This window comes from Cupressus sempervirens, chromosome 4 (assembly GCF_028749045.1).
Source record: "Cupressus sempervirens isolate cs-2001-9-10 chromosome 4, ASM2874904v1, whole genome shotgun sequence".
Taxonomy (NCBI): domain Eukaryota; kingdom Viridiplantae; phylum Streptophyta; class Pinopsida; order Cupressales; family Cupressaceae; genus Cupressus; species Cupressus sempervirens.
Genome location: NC_143121.1, coordinates 287,305,285 through 287,330,508, shown reverse-complemented (window position 1 = coordinate 287,330,508; position 25,224 = coordinate 287,305,285). Strand labels below are relative to the sequence as shown.

At 37.2% G+C, this 25,224-nt stretch overlaps 1 protein-coding gene across 6 annotated transcripts in view; it reads right to left on the bottom strand.

The window, feature by feature from the left end:
* LOC149561130 (D111/G-patch domain-containing protein) overlaps positions 1-24,742 on the bottom strand; it is a 78,944-nt gene extending 54,202 nt beyond the window's left edge. For 2 of the 6 annotated variants that reach the window (XM_089824971.1, XM_089824973.1), the window contains exons 1-6: positions 24,406-24,721; positions 21,991-22,391; positions 21,405-21,614; positions 21,229-21,286; positions 20,200-20,963; positions 19,662-19,903 (exon numbers count right to left, since the gene is read on the bottom strand). In XM_089824971.1, coding sequence (XP_089681097.1) covers positions 19,662-19,903; positions 20,200-20,963; positions 21,229-21,286; positions 21,405-21,614; positions 21,991-22,391; positions 24,406-24,572 — 1,842 coding nt within the window. In that variant the 5' untranslated portion in view covers positions 24,573-24,721. Of the gene's footprint in view, positions 1-19,661; positions 19,904-20,199; positions 20,964-21,228; positions 21,287-21,404; positions 21,615-21,990; positions 22,392-24,405 lie in introns of all 6 variants that reach the window. The other 4 variants (XM_089824972.1, XM_089824977.1, XM_089824974.1 and 1 more) reach the window with 4 other exon arrangements.
* Between the last annotated feature and the right edge of the window lie 482 nt (positions 24,743-25,224).

Here is a 25,224-nt window from a genome sequence, read left to right as displayed (position 1 = left end):
TTCTCATTTGATGAGTATAGCTGCACAAGACAACCAGACTCAGCGGAAGAGATAATAAGAACGGGTTCACATTGGCGGCTGACTTATTGGTGGAAAAATAGACCATTGCCGTGAGTCTGTGGTGACATGAGTAACTTGCAAAAGCTGAACCCATCACCATTCAAGAAATGATACTCATCAGATACAACTTGGCAGAGATCCACATTCAAGAAATGATACTCATCAGGTACAAGGAAAGAATTGATGTTTACCATTTGGAAATAAAACCAGTAAATCTCTAACTTTTGTCTCCATTGAAATAACATTAATTTCTATGTTGCTATCATTCGTTTACAAGTTTATATGATGAATGTGACAATCTGATTACATGTGAATCTGAAACTATACTAGATAACAAAAGATCATTGTTACTCTTCCTTCTGCAATTCAGTGAACAGAAAACTATATGACTCTAATAACAGAACAGTGTTTTCTTGCAAACTGAAAGGAATATGCCAAGTGTTTGACAGAATTGCTCTGTGGAACAAATGATGAATTCTGAATATTACATTCATCCAGCTTAAAAGTACCGAATTTACCAATTGAAAAGCCTTTTTAACAAGATTAATTCTTACACAGTCCTGGACACAATATTAGCCACTTGGACATTGACATTAAATCTTAAATTGAGACAACATCTAATTTATCTAATCATTAATATGCATTATAAGATAATTTGACAACTCTCATATTGAGATCTAATTGAGGCATTAACCCTTCCAATGTGGAGTCCCACAATAACCTCATTAGGAATTCGTTGAAATGTTTGCAAACCACATTCTCAACATTGGTTTCTCTTGCACCATGAGATCATGGAACATGGACCGCCCTCTCATCCCTTTGTTCACCTTGGAGGCTGGCTTTCCTCCTTGTTCAAGCCCAAGGGCACACTAAGCCCCTTGGCAGACAAGCATAGCAATTATCTCAGGGTGGCATACTTAATGGAACCTCAAGCCCAAAGGCACACTGAGACCTTTGGCCCACAAGCATAACATTCATCTCCAGGTGGCATATTTGGGTCATGTGATCTTGAAATGCCGGTTGTCCTCATATTTGTAATCCATTTCTCTAAATTCCATATAGATCATTAAACAAACCCCTTATCCTATATAATAAATGAAAACATTTACATTACCTTCGAAGACCATTAATTTCTGCTAGTGTAGCATGGACATGTAAATATGCTTATAATTATATTATATTCATAGGTTTTTTTGATCTAATTTCTTCTATAATATAAATATTTTCTGCTCTTACTCAGTTTTGTTCCTTAATTCTTTTCTTACTTATCCTCTTGATCATTCGATACCTCTTCAAATGAGGCTTCAACTTCTTTCCTAACCCTCAAATTGGGAAGGGTTTCGTCTACTAAACTTTGAAAGATACCACTCTCCTTGTGCATCCACTGCCTTTTCATTAACACCCACTGCCTTTTCATTAATACTTGTTGAACCTTATGACAGATAATAATCAACAATTAAGGGAAGTACTGACCCCTTATTTATTGTTTCTCCCTTGGTCAAGCTCCATTCCAATTGCTAATATTAAAGACTTAGGGCCCGTTTGGTGAGCGGAATAGGAATACGTATTCTGGAATACGTATTCCAAAAATTGTGAATTCCTTGTTTGGATGCACCAAAACGGGATTGGAATACGAAGCAAAAATGGAATACGTATTCCATTTTTGGTCCAAAAATGGGATTTTGCAATTCCACCAAAATAGGTGGTATTGGAATACATATTCCTATTCCATTTTTTTTTTTTTTAGAAAACATAAATTTTCGGGTCCGCGAATTTCCATCAAATATTGGCTGAACCAAACGGAGAACAGGAATACGTTCTATTCCAGAATACGTATTCCAGAATATGTATTCCAGAATACGTATTCCTATTCCGCTCACCAAACGGGCCCTTAGGGCTTGGTCAGCCCTTAACCTAGGGTGGCTCTTTTCAAATACTATTACTTGCCTAAGTTTTACTTATATATGGAAGGACAGTGTGTTGCTTCCTTCCCTAGGAGTAATGGTTTGAAATGGTGCAACCAGTCCATGACTGGGGCATGACAGTCCACCCCTCTCAAGATTGCTTGTCATCGAGAAAAATTTATATTGGGAAAACTTCTCAATAAGAAATGACTGTCTTTAGAATTTCCATATTTCTGGGAATCATTTTTATTTTAGAAGCATAAATTGTTGTGGGAAAAAAATCAGCATACCATAGGAGTAAAAAAATTTGAAAAAAAAATGATTTACAAAAAAAATAAGAACTTGAAGAAAATAGTCAAAAATTACCTTTAAAAAAAATTAAAGGGCGTTTCCACATCACAGTTCTATTGAGTGCAAATAAAATATAGAGTTCAACTAGTAAATTCTTAAAAATAGATTTTCATCCTTTATATCCATATCACTGATTACATTGCACAAAATATACTACATTAGCATAGAAGATAACTCTACATTAGCATAGAAGATAACTACATGGAGACAACTGTCAAAATGTCAATTACAATTTAGTTTGTGACTTTGTACAAAGTCAACCTATAAACTAAGTAAAAATTTCCAAAAACTCAAATGTAGCTTGACATGCTAGGGGAAAGGAGGCTATGTTGATGCTTCTCCTTGGAAAGTCCCTAACCTAATCCTCAAAGAACACTACTCAAAAAGTTGGTCGTTTCTAGGATTTCCAAATCCTGCGGCTCATAGACATTATAATCAACATCATCATCACTTTGAGGCGCAACAATCCACTCAGACTCTGGATCTATTTTGTCAAGGTCAATTGGGAAGTCATCTTCAATAGTTCCTATTTTTTTCCATATAGAAATTAGTCTTTGCATACAAGTGAAAAATGAAAAACCAAAAAAATACTGAGAGGTGGAGGGGGTGAATCAGTATTTTAAAACTTTAAAACAAAAGAAACCTAAGTTACAACAAAGATCACACTCAGCAAAAAGGGGACACCAAAGCTGTCTCATGGAAAACCACGGTATCACTAATCTCCAACAATGGATTGCTATGCAGTACAAAGAAGAGTTGCAACTCTATTACACACCCAATTACAACACAGGCTCCAGCTTGAACATACAGAGGCTACAACCTCAGGAGGGCACCTACCCAATATATCTTGTAATAACCCTCGACCAGTTATAGTTTAAACAAACATCGATTTCTTTCTTTAATAAAAAATCAAGCATTTTGTCAAACACTTGTCACTTTTCACTGTAAAGATGATATTCTGAATTCCGGACACCAAACTAGAGAATGCAAATGAGGTGCTCACAATGTTCAGAAAAATTTGGCTTTCAGATTCTTATCAAAATGAATACCAGTCATTAACTATATAAGTCTTGCCTTACGAGCTTGTCTACACAGGTCTGAAAATATAACTCTCCTCACAATTGCATTTCAATTTAAACAAAGATAACTATAATTGAAACATAACTGTATATACTTGATCAATTTATTGCTGCAAATACACAGGGAGTAAAATAATTATAGATGTGAACCTAATATTGTCTTTTCAATGAACAAGGGTGGCTATCTGCACAAATTGCAGGCCCTAATCAGTGAACCACAGCTATCCCTGGTGACACCAAAATGGGTTGTAACATACGAATTTTTCTAACCAATTTAAAAAACAAGTATTTAACTAATACCTAATTCCATTCACATGACAATGACTTCCATTAACTAATTATAACTAGAAAGAAGTAACTGCTTCTTAATTTATTTGCAATTTAAATTCAACGGTTGTAAAGGAAATAAATAAATGATTACATTGCTATCATTTAAATCAATCTAACATGTTCAACTGAAAGAAAAGTAGCAACTATCATCTTAAACATCTAATATATTCATGTACATATATATCTAAACTATCTATTTATGCTTCCATGATTCCAAAGTAAAAGTACCAAAAGAACATACAGAAATAATGAAGAAATCCCTTTGTCATGTTGTTCAAGCCTCAACATTGGTGAGAGGAGAAGCATTGACATAGGCTTAACCTCCCAACTGCGGACCATACTTATCCCCACACATCCTAACTTAATAGAATGGCCCTCCCTACCTCGGGATCGGGCTTGGGATGTTCTTAAGTCCAGCCATCCGAGCAACCCAGTGGTTTGAGTGTCCCATCAGTTATTACTAAATAACTGAAGCTTCTGGACAAACAAAAAGATCTCATGAGCGACACATATTCCTATATCTACCTTGGCCAAGGATTTCAAATTGGGTTCGTAAACCCGATCTCCACCACTTGACTTGACAACTAATTTCATCAATAGGACATGCATGAGCTATTATATGTGTTTATTACTTAGTTATCTGATTTCAATCTTGATTCTTGCAAGTTATCTTCACCTCTTCACCATTTATGGCTTCCATGCCGGTGAATCCTAGGTGCTTGAGAGATTATTTCCTCTTTATCTTGTTCTACACCTCTTCACCATTAATGGCATCCTTGCCAGTGAATTCCTCAATGTTTGGACTTCATGATATTATCCACACCTCTGCATGATGTATAAAAAGAAAACGAAATAAATTCGGACAGGAACATTGACTCGTGGTTTTCATTATAATTTCCATCTTCCATATCCATGGCTGAGACAATCTCATGGTTATTAGTATAACAAGTGACATGATATCAAGCCCTGTGACGTTTCGGCTAAGGAAGCTATGTTTATATATGCATATTCCATCCAACTGTATATAAATCTAACAGCCACTTTACATTAAAATGGATAGAAGAACAAGACAAAATACCGACTTGGTATAGCAGTGAGAAAAGAGGAAAAGACAGATCAAATACATATTAGGTTGGACCGAGCAAGACTCACATGACTCGTAGCAAGATGGTCTTTCCTCCTACGGCCAGAAATGATAATCTTTCGTGTTTCCCTTGCTCTATACTCACTAACGGTTTAAGATATGAAAGAGGAAATTAACGGGTTGGCAATCTATGAGAAAAATAATGTTCTCAAACTCATCAGTTTTGCTTAGCGCAATAGCAGGTGAATGAAAAAGTTAGTGGAAATAGCAGAGAATAAGAGTTGTGTCAAATACAATTAATGACATTCTATTAAATGGCCGGCCTTGGCTCTTCAACTACCTACAGTTATCAACAAGGCCATTCGAAAGCATCACAAATTTCGAATCATAAAAGAAAGAGTTTAAGAGGGAAAAGAACAAGGAGTTGAAGAGTTTTTAAATCTTTATTTTATTATTACTATGCACTCTTATATACGTTCATGTGTATATATTGGTGAAATGACATCATTAGATTATAAAGTTATAATCTATTGGTGTCACTTCATTTTTATATAAGTGTTCGTATTTTTAAGGGTTTATAATAATGATTAAATAAGAGATTTCAATAATAAATATTTAAAGGTATGAATTTTATATTTTTAATTTAAATTATTTAACTTTTTTTTATTATATTGTTTTCCTAATAGCTAATGCAGTCCTATAATGCAATCTGTGGTCAAGTTTTCGTATCCTTTCCAAGGTAGTCTTAGGTCATACCCGTCGATCCTGATGACTAGACCAATCGACCATCCCCTTTCGATGATCCCGTTTAGCAATGTTTCCCCTCTCTTCAATCTTCTTCCTGCAATCACCCAAGCAAAACATTCTCGCCAAGACATTAATTCAAAAATATATTGATCGTTAATTCCAATCAAACAATTATCAATCATCTAATGACAGTTATAGGTTGCTTGATTATTTTCCTCAACATCTATATTAACTAACTCATTTCACATGAGCATGAAAAAAAAAATCTGTTATCAGTTTGTACAACATATATAATTAACTAACTCGTTTCACATGATGAGGAAAAAGAAACAACATGTTAACAATTGATACAACATATATAATTAACTAACTTGTTTCACATGATCAAGAAAAAGAAATAATTCGTTAAACCAACAGTTATGATCAAATCAAAAATTAGGGCAAAATTTGGGATGTAACATGGGTGCTCATTAACAGCAAGGTAAACAAGGTTTTCCCAACCTAATCCTTCTTCCAATTGGCTGCCAGTAACCACATCTAGTATTACTCCAATGTAGGCTGCACTTGAGCAATGTACAAGCTTGATTTTTGTAGGGAGTTGAGCCACCAATCTCCAGCTACCTTACACCCCTAGAGTCCCAAGAAACTCCAACAACAAGGCTGCTCGATGCAGCTCCAGAATAGCACAATGACAACTGACCTCCTTGCACCAATATAAACAATTAACAACAGGCCCTAGAAACACCCAAAGAAATGATAATATCAAATATTCAACCTGAAACCCTTGCAGATAAGGTACTCCAAGATAAATACTGCCCAGCACAAAGGTAACAACAAGATTCTTCAACGTCTTGTTACAGACAGAACTATCGCCCAAAAATAATGATGGCAACCACGAAGATTTCCCACACAATATTTCCTTCTTAGTCACAGGTAATCACAATATACAAAAGATAGTGTACCCAAATAATGGATATCAATAACCAAACCATCTGAAAACTGATTATAGGCACTAATGGAGGTAACAACCCATCGGAACTCATCCCAATTAAATCACCAACTCTGTCAACACCCGAATCCCCATCCAACTACCACTCACACCCAACTTCTCAGAGACGATGGTAACAACCACTGGTAACTGAAAATCTACCAATTCCAACCTCTACTAAACTATCCCAAGTGTGTCGATACTGCAAGTGATCTAAATTGCAGCTGCCAATCTCATCAGCAAAAGATGGTTCTAACCCATCCCATAATGGATGGTATAAAATTGGAGCCAACCCACATCGATGTGAAACCAACTCCTCTACCTATGGGTCAAACGTGAAACGATGAGCACTCCTCACTGTGTAATGCATGTAAAAAGCCCCAATCTCTGTCAGTGACTCATCAGTACCAAACTGGGAATCAGGAGATGGCTCCAATCTCTAACTTTGAACCACTGGTCGGGCAAGATCCTGAGCAACTCTCTCAACAAGCCCAACCACAAAATCCCTGTGGGAAAGCATCGTTGACAAAGTCTCTGCAATCTTTCCTACCATCCTCTGAATAGTATGAGAGCCCCAAATGAGAGTACCCTCAAACGCTCTATATGAATCCTCCCACAAATTAGAACTCTCAACTAAATACTCTATTAATGACTCCATGCAATAGAAATTATATGTGGAAGCATCAACCTACTCCCCCACAATCCACAACTAATCCCTTTAAAAACATGGCACAACAGGAATCACACTGCAATCCTCCATTGATGCTATCACCTCTTCCGTACCTATTGCACCCATATCTTGGACAGATGTGACTGCCACATCATCACGTCCCTCATCCCCAACTGTGGAAGCAAACTCACCACCAACCACCTCAATATGCAACTGAACTAGGTTTGGGGTTAGTGTTGATTGTACCCGCTCCAACTCCACAATAACTTCATCCAAACGTGACTGTGACTCTTGGAGAGCCTCCTGAGTACATTGAAGAGAGTCCACAGTCACCTCAAGCTCCTAGGTGAGCTTAGCCACCTCCTCTTTCCCTAAAAATGCCTCATAACACGTGCTACCCCACTCCAGAAGGTAATGCCTATCAGCAACTAACTACAAATAATTATGCTTCAAGATCCTGGCAGACTCTCGAACCGGGTGTACCTCTGCTAGAGAAAGAGTATTATCATTGTGCTCATCTGACATAGGAGCAACCCAACCATATGCGGCTAACATCTAACGAATCGCATCATAATGCTCAAAAAATGAAGAGATGTCACCATCACTCACCTTTAGCTAACTAGCCACATGATGCCTCTGTAACCCCTAACTCCTATGCAAGCTCTTTGTCTTGCTAAATGCATTGTGATAGAAAACTGAATCAGAGTTGCTCACCACATGATTGCTCACCACATGCGTGTTACCGTCCTCACACACATCAGCAACCGAGATACATCTACTCAGTACTTTAATGGAAACCTCCTCTAAAGATGCAAAAGCCCACGCAGTATCACACTCCTCGCATGTGTCTAAATCCCCCTCAACATAAAGTCTTTGTAAATCCTAATCCTAGGACCCATCCAAAACCTCGTCAAAGTCATCACCTAATATCTGGCAAGGAATATCATACCCGGTACAGATCATAGCATCCTCAAATGGATCATCAGATGTGTCCATACTATCTGCATCCACATCTCCAATAGAGCCTCAACTACTGATACCTGACTCTGCACACATGACTCTATGCTAGTTGTGAATCAATAACGTTGGAGCATAACCCAACATCCATTGACTCTATTGTAACACCCATATCACTAATATCATAGCTAGATAGCTCCATGCATTCGTCTATCCCACCTAAAAAAGGTGTTGCCTCTTGCTCTAGAGTAACACTATGACAACTGACATATAAATGTTCAATAACAATCCCCTCCTCAAGAGACATTGAACAATCAGTGGTAACTATTGCCACAATAGCCCTACACTATTTGCAGTGACAACTCTCGAATCTTGAACATGTTGAAGCTCAGCGTTGTTGTCTACCAAGGGCCCTGACACATCCACATGTCTTTTTGTGGAATGTCCATCATCAAAACTATGGATAGGACTAGTAGGTATCGTACTAAATACCGGTACATCTACATCACGAACACCTATCAGGGAAAACTCAAGCCTCCTTCCCTGCACCCTCGGTGCCAACATACGAAAAGCAGAAACCATATACTTTGTTGCCTTATCAACCGTCTCTGGATCTGACAGCCTCACCACCAATCTTGCCGCCAATCTTTACTAATGAAGCTTAAGTCTTTCCATACTCTCCCTCAAGACATTTATTTTCTCACTATTATGCACACTGCTCTACCGGTTTTGGGAACTACTAGGCCTCATTTATCTGTCCATAGCTAGAAAATGTGAGTGTTGATCACTCCAAACACAATAGCAGATCTGAATTAATAAATGTTTTGCTACCCAACAGGATGGCAAGAAACCGCTTTGATACCACTGTACTAACCCTCAACCAGTTATAGTTTAAACAAACATCAATTTCTTTCATTAATCAAAAATCAAGCATTTTGTCAAACACTTATCACTTTTCACTGTAAAGATGATATTCTAAATTCCGAACACCAACTAGAGAATGCAAATGAGGTGCTCACAATGTTCAGAATAATTTGGCTTTCAGATTCTTATCAAAATGAATACCAGTCATTAACTATATAAGTCTTGCTTATGAGCTTGTATACACAGGTTTGAAAACTTAACTCTCCTCACAATTGCATTTCAATTTAAACAAAGATAACTATAATTAAAACATTATTGTATATACTTGACCAATTTATTGCTACAAATACACAGTGAGTAAAATAATTATAGATGTGAATCTAATATTGTCTTTTCAATGAAAAAGGGTTGCTATTTGCACAAATCGCAGGCCCTAATCACTGAGCCACAGCTATCCTTGGTGATGCCAAATGGGTGATCATTAACAACAAGGTAAACAAGGCTTTCCCAACCTGATCCTTCTTCCAATTGGCTACTAGTAACCATGTCTGGTATTACTCCAATGCAAGTTGCACTTGAGCAATGTGCATTCTTAGTTTTTGCAGGTAGTTGAGCCACCAATCTCTAGCTACCATACACACCTGGAGTCCCAAGAAACTCCAACAGAAAGGACTCTAGATGCAGCTCCAGAATAACACAGTGACAACCGTCCTTCTTGCAGCAATATAAACAGTCAACAACATGCCTTAGAAACACCCAAAGAAATGATAATATCAAATGCTCAACCTAAAACCCTTGCAGATGAGATACTCCAAGATAAATACCACCCGACACAAAGGTAACGGCAAGGTTCTTCAACGTCTTGTTGCAGACATAAATATTGCCCAGAAATAATAATGGTAACCACTAAGATTTCCCATGCAATATTGCCTTCTTAGCCACAAGTAATCACAGTATACAAAAGACAATCAACAATCCCAAAATTCTTTGCTTCAGAGCTATAGTGGTGAATCGTAGAGAAGTGGGGCAAACTTAGCTATATCTTAGCAGCTAAATTGCACAACAATTGCAAATGCAATTCTTAGAATTCAAACTCTTATACCTCAGCAAGGACACAAAATTCAACCTTAGAGATTCCCATAAAGATCACAAAAGCAAATAATTAATCTAATGCTTTTCCATCAAAATGAGCTCATATTTATAACCCCCATTAGCATAGAGTTTCCCAAATGCAACTTCACTTAAGAAGCTTCCTCAACACAACATCATTTTATAACATATTATTATTTATATAATATAATTTATTAATTCCTTTTGGCTCCCAAAACAACCTTTTCAACCATATCATAACATTGTCACTCAGAAGTTCTATGTGACGAAGACTATAAAGAAATTTTGGAGGTATGTTTTATATGCCCTCATTGATTATGTTACCCTGGACCCTAGGTTTGATCAGGTCAGAACTCACCATTTTGTGATTTTAAATCATTTTCGCCATAAGAAAAGAATTTCCATGCCCTTTTACCTTCTCACTTCTATGAACAAGGAAATCTCTAGTTTCAAGAAGAAAGCCACTGTTAACCCTTCTTTGCATGAGGGATTATTGCTCCTCATCCATGAGCATTTCAAAGCTCAGTCTATATGCAAGAACCCTCCTCAAGTTGAGGATGTTGACGAAGGCAGCTCCAACTTTTCTTCTGACGCTGATGACATTGAGAGCATTAGCTCGGAGGAGGAGAATGTTTCCTCAGGAAAGAAGAAAAAAGGTCAAGCCAAGAAACTATCCACTGCTACAACTCCCAGTAGGAAAAGCCCTAGGGATCACGGCCAAGCTCAAGCAAAAGAGGGTTATGCTGAGGAGGAGGAGGAAATGGATACGGAAGATTCTGACAAAGTGTCGGAGGAGGAGTTGGAAGAGGAGAAACCTGGGAAAAAACGGAAGAGGGAGGTTGTGAGAGTTGAGGAGACTAGAAATCAGAGGACGGATGCTATTCCTCTTTCCCTCTCCCCTGTCCAGTCTCAGCCTCCTTCGGAGGAAAAAGCGAATGTCATCACTGGTGAGAACGAGGGGGAAGTGCAGGTCAAAAATAGGATAAAGGCCTGGAAAAATTTCAATGTGAGGACTGCTACTATGGGGATTTTTAGGGAAGCTATGAACCCTCAGATCCTGGTGGACAACCTGGAGCAGCCTAGGCTCAATGAGCTCATAGACCCAGCTATCCTGGCCATCTCTGACAACGCAAGGGAGACTGGAATGAACCTTCTGAATAATGCCCGCAATAGTATGATTGACAACTTCAAATCAATCAAATGGCCCTTCCATGAGCTGGAGGAAGTTAGAGAAAGGGTATCCCAGATGGAAAGTATTAAGAATAAGATAGGTAATGACAGCCAGGAGGACCAAGAAAACAGAGAAAGCTTAAATGAAAGGAGATTAAGAAATCTTGAAAACTACAACCACAACCTGGCAAGTCAGATGATTTCTCTCCTGAGTTCGATGAATGACAACATCCAATCCCTTGCTGGTAAACTTAAGGACAGGGGCTTGCTGGTGGAGGAGGGAGGACAAAACAGGGATAAGGCCAGGCCGGATGATGACAAGGCCACAATCAGTACACTCACCCGTATGGATCAGGGCATGGAGAAGGTCCAGGATCAAATGGCAAAGGAGCAACAAAAGATAGTCGAGGCAGCTCAGACTATGCAGGAAATGGAGAAGATAACTAAAGACTAGTTTTCTTGTCTTTTGTCTTTTCGTCTTCCTGGCTTTTGCCTTTTCGACAGGCTTTCTGTAGTCTGTTTTAGTTTGTTTGTTTTTTGGCCTTTCTGTGGGCCTTTGTTTTGGGCTGGGTCTTCGGGCTTTTTTTCAGCTGTTGGACCTCTGTTTTGGCTGGGCTTCTTTGGCTTATTATCAGCCTTGTTTTTGTAAAACTTATGGGTTTCAGGATCCCTTAAAACCTATTTATCTTATCAAAAACATTGTCACTCAGAAGACCACTGTTTCTTGTGCCAAAGATTTTAAACTTTCAAACCCAGTTCCAACAAGCTATGACACTAAGGTAGCCAAAGTACAATAGCAACCTTAGCATATTCAGATTAATTATTATTATTATTCAACTGTCTTGCAAAAATGACTAAAGAAGCATCAAAATCGAAATCTGACAACACCAAAGTGATCCTGATGAAGAAAGATAAGGAATGAACTAGATAGGGTGACTTACTATTAATAGATGCTCCCTCCAACATTCTTGGAGCCCAAACCAGAAGCCCAAAATAAAAATTGAGAGCATCACTCAACTCCTCTAACTCAACAGAGCTCATCAAAGCCAACCTTTGACTTACTATAAATAGTAAGTTCGTCAAAACTCAGCTAAAGCTCACCACAGACTGCTAAAAAGCCTATAACCTCACAACTAAGACCCTCGAATCCCACTTTCAACTCATGAGGGCCGCGATGATGAACCGACCAAGCCAACTACAGGAACCTGCTAAAAATGGGGACATTACATGTCTGATAAGAATGACACTCAACATAAGCTCTTGCTTTACCAAGAGATGGTCAAGCTCGCAAGACAAAAACTGTAATGCAGATAATACACCCATTTGATAACTGCTTCTATCACGCTATTACCACCCTTTTGTCATGCATTCACTATGACTCTCTGAAAATGCTACCCTATATGAAGAACACAAACAACAATCTACAGAAACAATTTAGACCTATTTTTCAATACAAGGAACCAACACCAAAACAAGATGTGCTCCCCCATATTACCTACCTTGCATGCTTTTTGTTATCTGCCAATCTTTTAGAAAACAAAAAATGCCATTATTTTTAAAAATGACACTAGGCACATAATCATTGTCACCCAAGAAATTGTGTTATGCTCTATCATTCTATTATCCTATCATGCTTTTTGTATGGCACAGTCAATTGCATTACATGGCAAGAAAAACGCTTGTCCAGATTTCTTCACACACCAACAAGGATTACATTCGCATCATCATCCCTATTCTGCACACAATCTATTTGATGTTTTCTATATGCATACCTTTTTCTCTATCTCTTTGGAGCAGTCATACCTACAGAAACTTTGTTTGCAATTTTTCACCAAGAGCCATGTTGTCCCCCACATCATTTTTCCAACATTTCTTTTATTCCAAGAAGATTTTAGCATCAACACCTCACTAAATGAAATGCCTGAAGTCATTACACTTCACATGACATATTATATTCGCATCATCATCCCTATTCTGCACACAATCTATTTGATGTTTTCTATATGCATACCTTTTTCTCTATCTCTTTGGAGCAGTCATACCTACAAAAACTTTGTTTGCAATTTTTCACCAAGAGCCATGTTGTCCCCCACATCATTTTTCCAACATTTCTTTTATTCCAAGAAGATTTTAGCATCAACACCTCACTAAATGAAATGCCTGAAGTCATTACACTTCACATGACATTATTTAAGGCAATGACCACCAAAAAACGCTCAAGTCGCAGACATCCCATGTTTCACAAAAGAAATTGATGCCAAACAATGACGCATCCCTGCTCCTACAGATTCTTGTTGATACAGGTACCTCAAAATACATGTCAATTCTATTTAAAAAGTCATAGGCAGTATTTGAAGATTTACACAAAGCTGATAAAAAACAAATTCCTTGCAAGCACCCAGAAAATGATTAAACAACGCCTCTATTAGTAGCCAATATCAGCGACATTATTGGTCTCACTTGCAAGTGGAAGGATGAATGACTATCACCTAAGGAATCCTACCAAACAACTAAATTGTAACTCCTAGCAAAGAATAATTCCTTTTACAGCGCAAATTGGCATAACTATAGCATAGGATCACCAAGGATTCATCTTCCATGCCAACGCATCAAGCAACAATTTCTTGTTCAGAGATATGACAATTGTAGATTGTTTACAAGTTGCCACAATGGTTCTCCAGTTCTAAACTCCTTATTTTTGTTTGATGCCTTGATTAACAACATACACAGGGCCAATGTTTATATATCAAGATGCTAATTTGTTCTACTGACTATGTGGATATAATTTAGAACTGCACCATTACATCGATCAAGGAAAAATACCAACAAAAGGACACAATGAATACAACATCAATTGAGTGCTAGTTATTAAAACTCCTACCTCGAGCTTTCTTTAGCTTGAAGCGAAGGTTGTGGTGAACAAACACCAAATCATTCATTCGTTTTTGTGCTAGACAATTGCATTTCTTGGAATGTATGTGTTCAAATACACTCCAATTATGATCACAGATGGATAAGCTAGATGGTTGAGTCAAAATGTGCATCATGATCCACCTGAGATTTTTACATTCCTATCCAAAAAATTCCCTCTATTGAGCTGAAAAACACATTACAGGAATGATACCATTGAATAGTATCTTTAAATCATAACAAATTTACTGCTCACATCAACAAAATAAATAGACTAACAAAAGTTTAAAGAGACTATTGGTTGGAAGGTTGTTCCGCCCTTCCTCAACAGCCCTAAATGAGAGAAACCCCCATGCCTACTTATACATTTGCAACTCTAACATAGCGACTTTCGATTTCTCTGTGCTTTGAAACATTTTTCCGATCACATGAACAAGCCTTATACGATCTCAACATCAATCTCTATGAAATTCATGTTGTAGAACAATGATGGATCGAGAAAGTACCTTGCAACATAAAGAGGAGAGTGCATCTATCCATCCCATCTCCTATCAATTATGTTCCATAATGGTTGATACCTTGTCCTATCACTTTACAACCTACCCTTCATCACCTCCTTGGCCCTATTCATGGCCTCATACAAATATTGCACTGGGCATTTATCCCCATCGAATAGTCTCAAGACTTTTACTAATGCCTAAAGAATTGTACCACCTATTCAATTGCTACCCATAAATGGTAGAATATATGTACCATGCCACTCTCATGCCATCCATTTGATGAGTAGCCTAAGTCCATCCACTTGAATGGAACAAACACACGTCTAAAGTTCATTTTTGTTAAACTGGAGGTGGCATTGGCATCATGATGGAAAGATTCGTGGCAGTCATAAGGAGATACTTGTTTGGTTGCCACTGATGGCAACTAAGGCAGAATAACTCAACTAAGCAATCTGAATAGTGAATTCAGGACATGATTGGTGAGAAGGTTTTATGAACGGTGATGCAGCAAATAGGCTAATCCTGGCAGAGTGGTTAACAACATAGACAACACTTTGGTGGCGATCATGGTACAAGTATAATTGAGTAGTGCGATCGCATGCACAACATCATTATGGTTATCATTCAGCATAGTCATGACCACAACCTAAGTGGTTGATTGATAAGAGAGTTTGGATTGGCACAGTTATCAAGATATTTAAGAACACTTGAGTTCTTGAAGACTAAATAAGTAGTATATTATGTGCAATCATGTTTGGTAACATGATGATGAAAGTAGAAGGTTATGGTATGATGAGTTAGCATTCTTAGGATCGTTGAAGAAGTATAAGGCAGATTTGAAGCGGTGCATTGGAGTCGTCAAAATGTGTTTGACTACCTTAGAAATATGACAGGAAGATCTTGTTGTAGGCCGATGCGGTCATGATAAAACGTATTATGACATCAAGATATGTAAATTGCTTAAGGTGTTTGTGCAGGAAGCTTAAGGTTTGAATGAATGGTTAGGATTAAGAGGCAAAAGTTGTGTCTCTATCAGAACTATTCTTAAACAGGTATGTGATGACAAAGCAAAGGACATGTGTGAAGTGCTAAGGTTGCAATCGAGATATTGAACAAAGCAGAATCAAGAACACTCAAAGAAGTACATAGAGTGGATTGGACTTGAAAAGCAAGCAGTGCCACATCCAGATCAGTGATCTTGTTGTTTCATAACAATTACAACAGGCAAATCCTTGAATTGGGTGAGCTCTAACAAGTTCTTGTTGTAAAAAAATTTAACTGAGGAAGCTCTTAAAAGAGTTTTGAAATCCTCTCACAAGGTAGATCTTAGCAGATCTTTTGCACTTCTAACAAGGTACAAATCACTCCTAATAGGGTGAACCCTCAGAAAGGGTTATTGTAGCTCCTAACAGGGCAACTCATTTACTGCAGTAGTGAGCTTGTGGGTATCATCTCCACTATAATTTTCACCCTCTAACAAAGATTTCCACAACACCAAAATATGTCTTATGTGTGATGGTTTTGTGGTTGTTAGATATTGTTCTCTTTTATTTACATGCATCGGTTATATGCTTTGTAGTTTTGAAGTTAATATTTCAGTTCAGCAGATCAATGTTTGAATTTATACATAATCTGTTTGTCCCAATGGTCTTTACTCATTATAATAACTGATATGTTTCCTCCAAGAAATAAAAGGATAAATGGTTGATCTCCTTATTCAAAAAGTTTTGAAACTCCTTGACGATTTGCTCAAAAAAATTGCTTCTTAAATCTGCTTATAGTGTACTCAAGGCTTGTGCATATTCATCCTTAAGATCTGCAACAAAACTCCTTAACGATTTGCTCAAAAAAATTGCTTCTTAAATCTGCTTATAGTGTACTCAAGGCCTGTGCATATTCATCCTTAAGATCTAAGTTACCGGTACTTCCTCTTTTGCCTTCAAATGCTGGTACGGTACGTATCGGATTCGGATACGTCCAAAAAACCCAGTGGAATCGGACAGGAATCAAAATTTTGAAAGCTGAAACATATTTACGATTTTCAACCCATATCCCAACATTTTGGTAATGACCTTGCAATTTGACTGTTATTTGACTTCGATTCTGGTTATTTATGAACATGACGTGTTTGATTTTAACCCTTTTTTCCACTTTAAAAACCCTAAATTCAAATCTGGAAAGTATATTTCATCCGCTGCTCTGTCATTCTTTCGGCTGCAAAGCAAAACCCTTTCGTCGGACAGTAGAAGCAGCTGCAAGGACGGGAATACACTGCGACTGCGAGGACGGTAGCCATTGCAATTGTGACGACAATCTGCATTAACCTGCGTCCAAGTCGGGAATCCAGACGGTATCTGCTGTGTCAAAAATATGCATTTAAAATCTCTGTCGCCTCCAAGTTCATTCTGCAACCAGTGTTTAAGTTCATTACGTGTATCGGGATACGTATTAAAATGATTTATGATTTGTTTTAAAATTTATTTGATGTTTTAAAATTTATATAATATAAATCATATATAATTATTAATATAGCAAGTTTTCAATTTTTTTATTAAATTATATATAAAACATAAATTTAGATTGTTAGTTTTTTTAACGTTCAGGCAGTATAGTTTTATGTAATATTACAATGACTAAAATATTATAATATATTATAATATTTATATAATAATATTTGTTATAAATTTTAATGTTATAATCTTAATATATATTCAATACTTATTATTTAATGTTTAAAATATAAATTAAATTTGTTTATTTTATATTTAATATTGTATTATTAATATGTTTTTTTAAAACCTGTTGGCTCTTGTAGACAGCGTTATGGAAACTTCTACTACTCGGTCCAAATTCAAGACCGACCCGAACTCAATGAAACACAACCAATTGGCAGCAAGCAAGGCAGAAGAATTGGTTTATGTGCATTCCAACTTGCGCCTGCTCACTTTTAAACAAAATCGGTACAAGGGGGCACAAAGCCGTTGGATGTAGATCCTGAGTGAGCTAATTTGGATTTTAGCCAATGTGCTTCTAGCTATGCAAGTGATACTGGGGCTGCATGTGGTTCCAGTAATCTTGATTTTGTTGATGACCAATACAACGCTGATTACTAATTATATTATTTTAACAGTTGAACTGGTGCACAATAAATTCGATATATCTATGATAACATTCAAGTTTTGACAAATTGATATGAAACTAGACTATATACATGCATAGATGTATTTATGATTTTTATATTTTTTTTTTGTATGGACGTACCCAGACGTACCCAAACCCCCCTCCAGAAAAATTGCCGTACCCACGTATCGTACCCACGTATGCGTACCCGTGCCCGTACCCGTACCGGCAACTTAGCTTAAGATCTGCATCAAAACTCCTTAACGATTTGCTCAAAAAAATTGCTTCTTAAATCTGCTTATAGTGTACTCAAGGCCTGTGCATATTCATCCTTAAGATCTGCAACAAAACACCTTCGATTTTTTTATATGTTCAGAAATTTCTGCTCGGGAGGGTCTGATACAATCTGCTAAATCTGCCTAAATTTGTTCACAAGCCTGGAAAATGTCTGCCAACAAATCTGGAAAATGTCTGGAATAAATTGCTTTAGAATCTGCATATGAATTTCAATGATTAATACTCACAAGTTCCCCTAAATCTGCTCAGAAAGTCTGAAATAATTGGATTACTAAACCTTCAAAAATATGCTCACAAGGTATGCTCTATCTGCATTTTAAGCAGAGTGATTACCAATTAAATCCATGATAAAATGGTCTCAAATAAATTCTTATGTATACCATCCAAATAGTACTTGTAATGTCTCTCTGGCTGGCAGGAATGTTGCTCTAGTACCACTTGTAATGTCCCCTTTTGGAATTGCCCTAAATCTTGCCTTTCAGACTGCTGTTACAATCTAGGCGGATTTGACTTTATGCTGATTCCCTCTTTGGATGAACGCTTATGCTGATTGGATCGTGTATATGCTTGAGCTTGGAATGATTTACTCCATCTCCTTGATTGATTTGAATGGTGTCTCCTTTATACATTATTGCTAAAAAGGTTACCACCTTTCACAGAATTGAGCCACCACATTTCACTAATGTCCTTGCAAATAATATATTATTCCACAAATTGATCTCCCTTGAATGTCCTCAAATGAAGCCTACTTCCCTTTATATCTTCCAATGTGGGGGAGAGACACACCTCTTCATCATGTCTGCCTTCTGCAATGGTCACAACCTTTTACAATTACAACCCTTTGGATGGGTCACAACCCTTCATCATTGTTGCCCCTTGGAAGAGTTGCAACTTTTCAAAATTAACACCCTTCGAAAGAGTCACAACCCCTTCGAAAGAGTCACAACGCTTCATAAGTGCTGCCTCTTTGGAAGTCATTTCCTCCTTTCTTCCATTAATCCTTCCTTAATTCCTATGCTCCTCTTTTCCCTTTTTTCACTCTTTCAAATGAAGTTCTCTTTCCTTTTTTATCACTCATGTTTTAGTGAGTCACAGGTTCTCCTTTCATGCGTTTTGACCCTTCATTAACTTAACTAAATTTAATTATGATATGTTTTAATTTTATTATTATCTCTTATTCTAAAATCCTATTTCAGAAAGGGGACATCATAATGTCATATTAAAGCAACAGAAACTAGAGCTAGGTTCATGTTTTGAGAACCTGTCGCAATTTAAGACTCCCTCTAGGTTAGTCAATAAATTTTCCTTTAGCATATCAATTTCAAATTGATTGATGTATAAAGCAGCAACAAACAGAAGCAAAACATCAATATTTTGTAAAGATGCCATAGAAAAGAAACAGAAACATTATCATAGACTTTTTCAAAATTCAATACTATCAATGAAATGAAAAGCAATATACTAAGAAACTTCAATTCATAAAGTGAGGCAAGATTGGTTTATATGAATAAAAAAACCACCTTTCTTTTGGGACAATCTCTATAAACAAGGTTTGGTGCAAAAGGCTTTGACAATGTGAAATCCTCACAAAAGTTGGATGCATTTGCAGAGTGAGAATCATCTGTTAAGTCTTCTGAAGCATTTTCAGATTCAGAGATATGTAGCTGTGGAAAACCCCAATCCTGAGTGGGATCAGAAGAATTGAATGTTCTCAAAGAAGACACATACTTGGCACTTGGACACCTTAGTCTGTATATTTGTCCTGCACCAAAAGATTTCAGGAAAAATCCTTAGGCACAAACATAAAGAATTTCAATGCTACTGCCCGTGTTTCTCTTTTGGGCAATCTATGCTATAAAAAGACCAAATAGAATATAGATTCGTAAGTGTTGTAATTGATCTTGAAATTCACTTGCATATGTCTAAACTTCCCTGTGCTTAAGGAAACAATGATAAAAATCAAGATATCAACCTTCATGAAACAGACACCAAAATACCATGTGCTCCAATTAAGCCTATCCAATTTCATTCAACATATGGACAAAAAGAAATTCTCACCTGACGAAACTCGGACAAGGTCCAAATGCACCTCACAGATAGCAGCAGTTTTAAGAAGGCTACCTACACCTTGAATAGAGGGGTGTAATGTTTTGTTTCTCGGTGCTATCCTTCCAATCAACCTGGCTGACTCTCCTTTCTTTCCTTTCATACATTCTAGAATCAGTGACCATTCCCATAGGTCGAGTGCCGAGACCGAAACGTTGTCCTGTTCCCTGGATCTCACAACTTGGCCATATTGTGCTCGCCAATTCTCTTCATCCCTCAGGTTTTGTTCTTCATCAGAAATACTTGCATGTTCTGAACTTAAATGGTCAGTCTCTCTCACATTATTGTCAGTGCTTGCACCACAGCTCTCAGACTGAACTGAATAAACACAATCATCATCTCTTTTTTCAGTTCTCTTGCTGGAGGTGGGACTATCCAACGCATCCTCTGGAACCCATTCACCTTCTTCAGTTTCCTTATCCCATTCCCTGGCGCATGTATCACTAACTGTATTGGATTGAGAGGAGGCCTCTTGAAAAGAATCACTAAATTTTTCATTTGAAAGATTGCGTGCAAAATCTAGACCATCTCCAATATTTGATTCACTAAGTGCTGAGATGTTACAAGGGATATTGCTAGGAAACTCCATTGAGTTTTTGTCATTTCTATTGGAAATATTGGTAACATTATTATTAGATGTTCCTGGTCGCTCCTGTACATCATTCTCTAATTCGGAATAACCCCTCAAGTAGAGATTAATAAGGAATTCTTCAATCCTGTATGAAAAAACAAATAATACAGAAAATGACCATCAACTTTACAAAGAGATTTATGCAGGCACGCCTCACACTAGCCAGGGCAGGCATTGAACATTGACATTGTCATGCATAAACAAAAGCAGATGAATGTAGTGAGAATGGTGAACTTTCATATTCATATGTTCAAGTGAAACTTTTGGCTGACTATAGTATTTCAACAGTCATTTAAACCCAGCAGCAGCCTATAAATTAGAAATATTTATTATGAAGCTACAAAGCCCACCACTCGGAAGGACGATGTGGATCACCTCCTTCAGCCAACAACTCATCTCTCAAATTTTCTGCATCAAAGTCAATGTAGTCTTCTGTAAACTACAACATATCTAAAAAGCACATCAACAACTGAATATGAAATAGAAGAAAAATATAAAGACATTAGATCCGCATATACACAATTACCTGCAGTTTCATTTACTTCACTCTCACCAGTCAAGCCTGTTGCTTCACCCTTTAAAATATTTGCATAAGACTGACTTTCTATGGATGAATGCTTCTCAGTGGCATTATCATAGGGCAAGTTTGTTATGCCCGTGTCTTTTGGTTCTGATTTAACCATTGAACTTGAGTTTGGTGTCATGGAAATGTTCTTCCCACCCTCCGCATCTGCAACTTATCAGTTTGCAAAGGAATATATCAGTCACTTAAGGACTGTCCTCCAATATTAAGTCTGCACAATGATGCCCTCTAGAATTCTACTTCGATTGTGAAAGTCTTTCTAAATAGGGCAAATGCCAAGGAAATGCCTTGACGTACATAGCTTGAAACATAATGGAGTTACTTTACTTCCTATGCAACACAGGCCATAACAACAAAGATAATACATCCAACAGCTCAGACTCTTTCTCTTCATCGCCTCAGGAAGCTTGAACCTATTTCCATTAAAACTAAATCTTGTAGTGCATTAGTAAATACAATGTATATAAAGAAGAATGAGTAGTCATACAATTATCCTTTACCACAAAAGAAATGGCAAGATTAAATTTACCATGTTTCCCTTTAGGGACGTTGCCAAAACCCAATACCGGCTCATATTTGTAGTAAGCATTTGACTCTTTGTCAAAGTACCAATACTCAGACAAATCATAGTCATAATACCACAATGGACAAGTATTGTCCATTGCATTGACAGAGGAATGCAGAGATTCTGAATCTCCCCCAATTGAATTTTCCTGGTAACCTCCAGAGGATGGCTCTCTATTGACAATGTCGTTGATTACATAATCTTCAGCCACAGCTTTTGAAATTCCCGTATCATTTAAACCATCAAAGTCCTGAAAGATCTCTGCAATCTCCAAGGGTATGTATCTTCCATTCTCAAATTTATAATATGCGTCTTCTCTGCTGCTGTAGTACCATCCTGTCTCTGAGTTGTGATAGAAACCACTACTGTAATTGTCAACATGGATACTACATTAATTTATACAAACTTAAGGAATAATCAACAAATATACTCAAAAGTAAGAATAGTATTTATTAATTGCTAATTTTTTCCAATTAGCTTCCAATTCAAGGGTAAATAGTGAACAAATACACTGGTCACATCAAATAAATGATTAGCACCAAAGAAAGGACTTGAGATTAAATTTGATGGTGCCTCAAAAGCTAATTTAAGAGAAGGTGGTGCTAGCTTTGTGATCAAAGATTCTCAAGATTCTTTTTTGCAGGGGAGTTCCAAATACTTAGGGGTAAAAACAAACAATGAGGCTAATAAGGAATAACTTCTATCAAGTTGAGGGTTATAGATGTATAGAATTCGAAAGATATTTGCAAATAGTTATAAATGCTTTAAATAAGGAAATCGGACCTAATTGGAAACATATAGCATTGCTGGAAGAAGTGGTTAATCAGAAAATGAAGTTAAAATCAGTCCATGTGCCTTGCTTCTGCAAATATTTATGAAGGGATTAAAATTGGCTTTGGTATGTGTTGTTTGTGCATTATTCTATTGCTGTGATTTTCAGAAGTATTGTTTGCATTCTGTGTAGATGTAATGTTAATCGCTGGGGCAGTGATTCCAGTCGCCTGTTTTGTCATGCATAGGTGACAAACCATAGATTGAAAAATATTTTTAACTGCAATTAAAGAATAGGGAAATTGAATGTTATTACAGCAATCATGGACCCAGATGGGATTGACAACGATGCAAGGTTTCAGTCAAATTGCACCATTGTGATGACTTTTTAAGGAAGCTAAAGTTGTCAGTTGATGTACAAGAAAGCTTGCTTGATCTCTTGGTGTTCTGTCCAGGTAAGATGGATGTTCATGGGGATTATTATGTGGGTTTTTAGGCAAATTCTTTAGCTCCAGGATTTAAGGGCAAGGAACTTGTGGTTTGATCTGTGGTTGTTTTTTAAGCTGTTGATACTGTTCAAGAATGAGTACAGGATATAGAGACAATTAGAGATAGTTTGTAAGGTGCTCTTTGTCTATGTTAGAAAATGACAGACTAGTTAGGGCTGTGGGAAGGGTGGAGTTGATATAAGGTTTAGAATTCAATGGGTTGGATAAGATAATGGATCCAATTATTCCCTCAAAAGAAACAGTTCCAGCTTCAGCTAATCGAGTATATAAAAAGGCTTATGATCATTGGTTGACAGCTCCACCTGCTACAGGGATGAGTTGGATGGTCAGTTTCGCAGATGCCCTTAAGTACTTTTTGGTGTTGTGGTTTTCTTGCAATAAGGTCCTGTAGCTACTCTGATTTTATGCTTCGGCTGGTTGGGTACTACTTTACCCATATGATCTTAATGAGTAGTCTAGTGGTTCTGTAGCATGCTATACCCTACTGAAGGGTTGTTCAAGCAGTTTCGGTATTATTGTATTGTTGGGGTGTACAGGCAGTTAAGAAGATACCCAACACTTAAAATCCGGCAGCCATTCTTTTGAGTAAATCCATAACAAGTTTGAGGCTGTACAATATTCAGTTAACATCTTGAATGTGAGAATTCCTAATTGCTGAAACCCGGTAGACCATCTTTAATATAAAGTTTTAACAACCTTAAGGCTTATAGATTCAGTTTAAAGTGTAAGAAAAAATATCCAATATTTACTCAATAGGCATGTTTGTTAGGTAGATTTACAGAAAACTTGACTTTGTTGGGAAGACAATACTCTAGCTTCTTAAAACTCACCAGGCATTCTTTTACGTAAATTTATTAAATTCAGTTTAAAGGCCTCCGAAAAGTTTCTATGATTAAAACCCAGATGATAGATAAAATTGAGTTTAACCAAAGATAGATGCGTAAGAGTTTACCCCAATTAATATTAAATAGTTGTACATTTAAATATGCAATGTCTTTGAACACAGGTCTCCATGCTACAGATTTAGATGTTTGACAAATCAGGGGAAAAAATTTGAGGTTTATAACGGAATTTATCAAATCACGCAATTTTAATCTACCTGGCATGAAAGTACAGACCAGTGCTGGCGTCCCACTCAAACTTAGTATTATCGTTCTCTTCCATTGTGGAAACGTAATTCTCCTCTCCCTCTTGCGTGCCGTCGTCAAATGAAGATTCTCTTTCTTCCTCTTCATTCATGCTGCAGCTTTGAATTTTCTGGACCATCTCCGCAGTTAATTTTCTAATAGAGTATTGCAATCCCAATTGGGTTTCTAAATCATTATAACTAACTTTCAAAAAAACTGGATTAGTCCACCCCGACCAAATGGCTCGACCAAGTTAAATCCGACCGAAGACAGAAGGTTTGGAATAACCAAAACCAGAGAGGTGTGGCCAAAAAGCTAACACAAGGAAAGGTTGTCTTATTTATAGAGCTCGGGGAAAGCAATGATATGATGATATGATAGATTTTAATGACGTCCAAGAGACTAAGTAGTCTATGGGACCCATGCAATCACCCTCCCGAGTCAGGAGCAGAACTAGTCAGTTGCAAAGTTTTGGTTAACTTGTCTCTCTTTCTCTGAAGTTTGATAATCAAATCTGTTGTTCTCTTCACTTGATCTTCCTCGAATAAATAGTTGAATTTCTTGTTCTATAGTATTTTTGTATAACCAGATCTGATGTCGTTGTAAGTCAGACACTCCTTGACAAAGTGTTGCTTTGTCTCAACTATTCCCATATTACAGAATAAACATATTCTGTTTGCCCACTCTTCCTTTGGAATTTGCCATCTACCAGTTTCACATCGTAGCTGATGTGAACTAGTTCTAAGTTGTGTCATCAACATTTTTGTTTTCCAGTTAATAGGTGCTCTTAT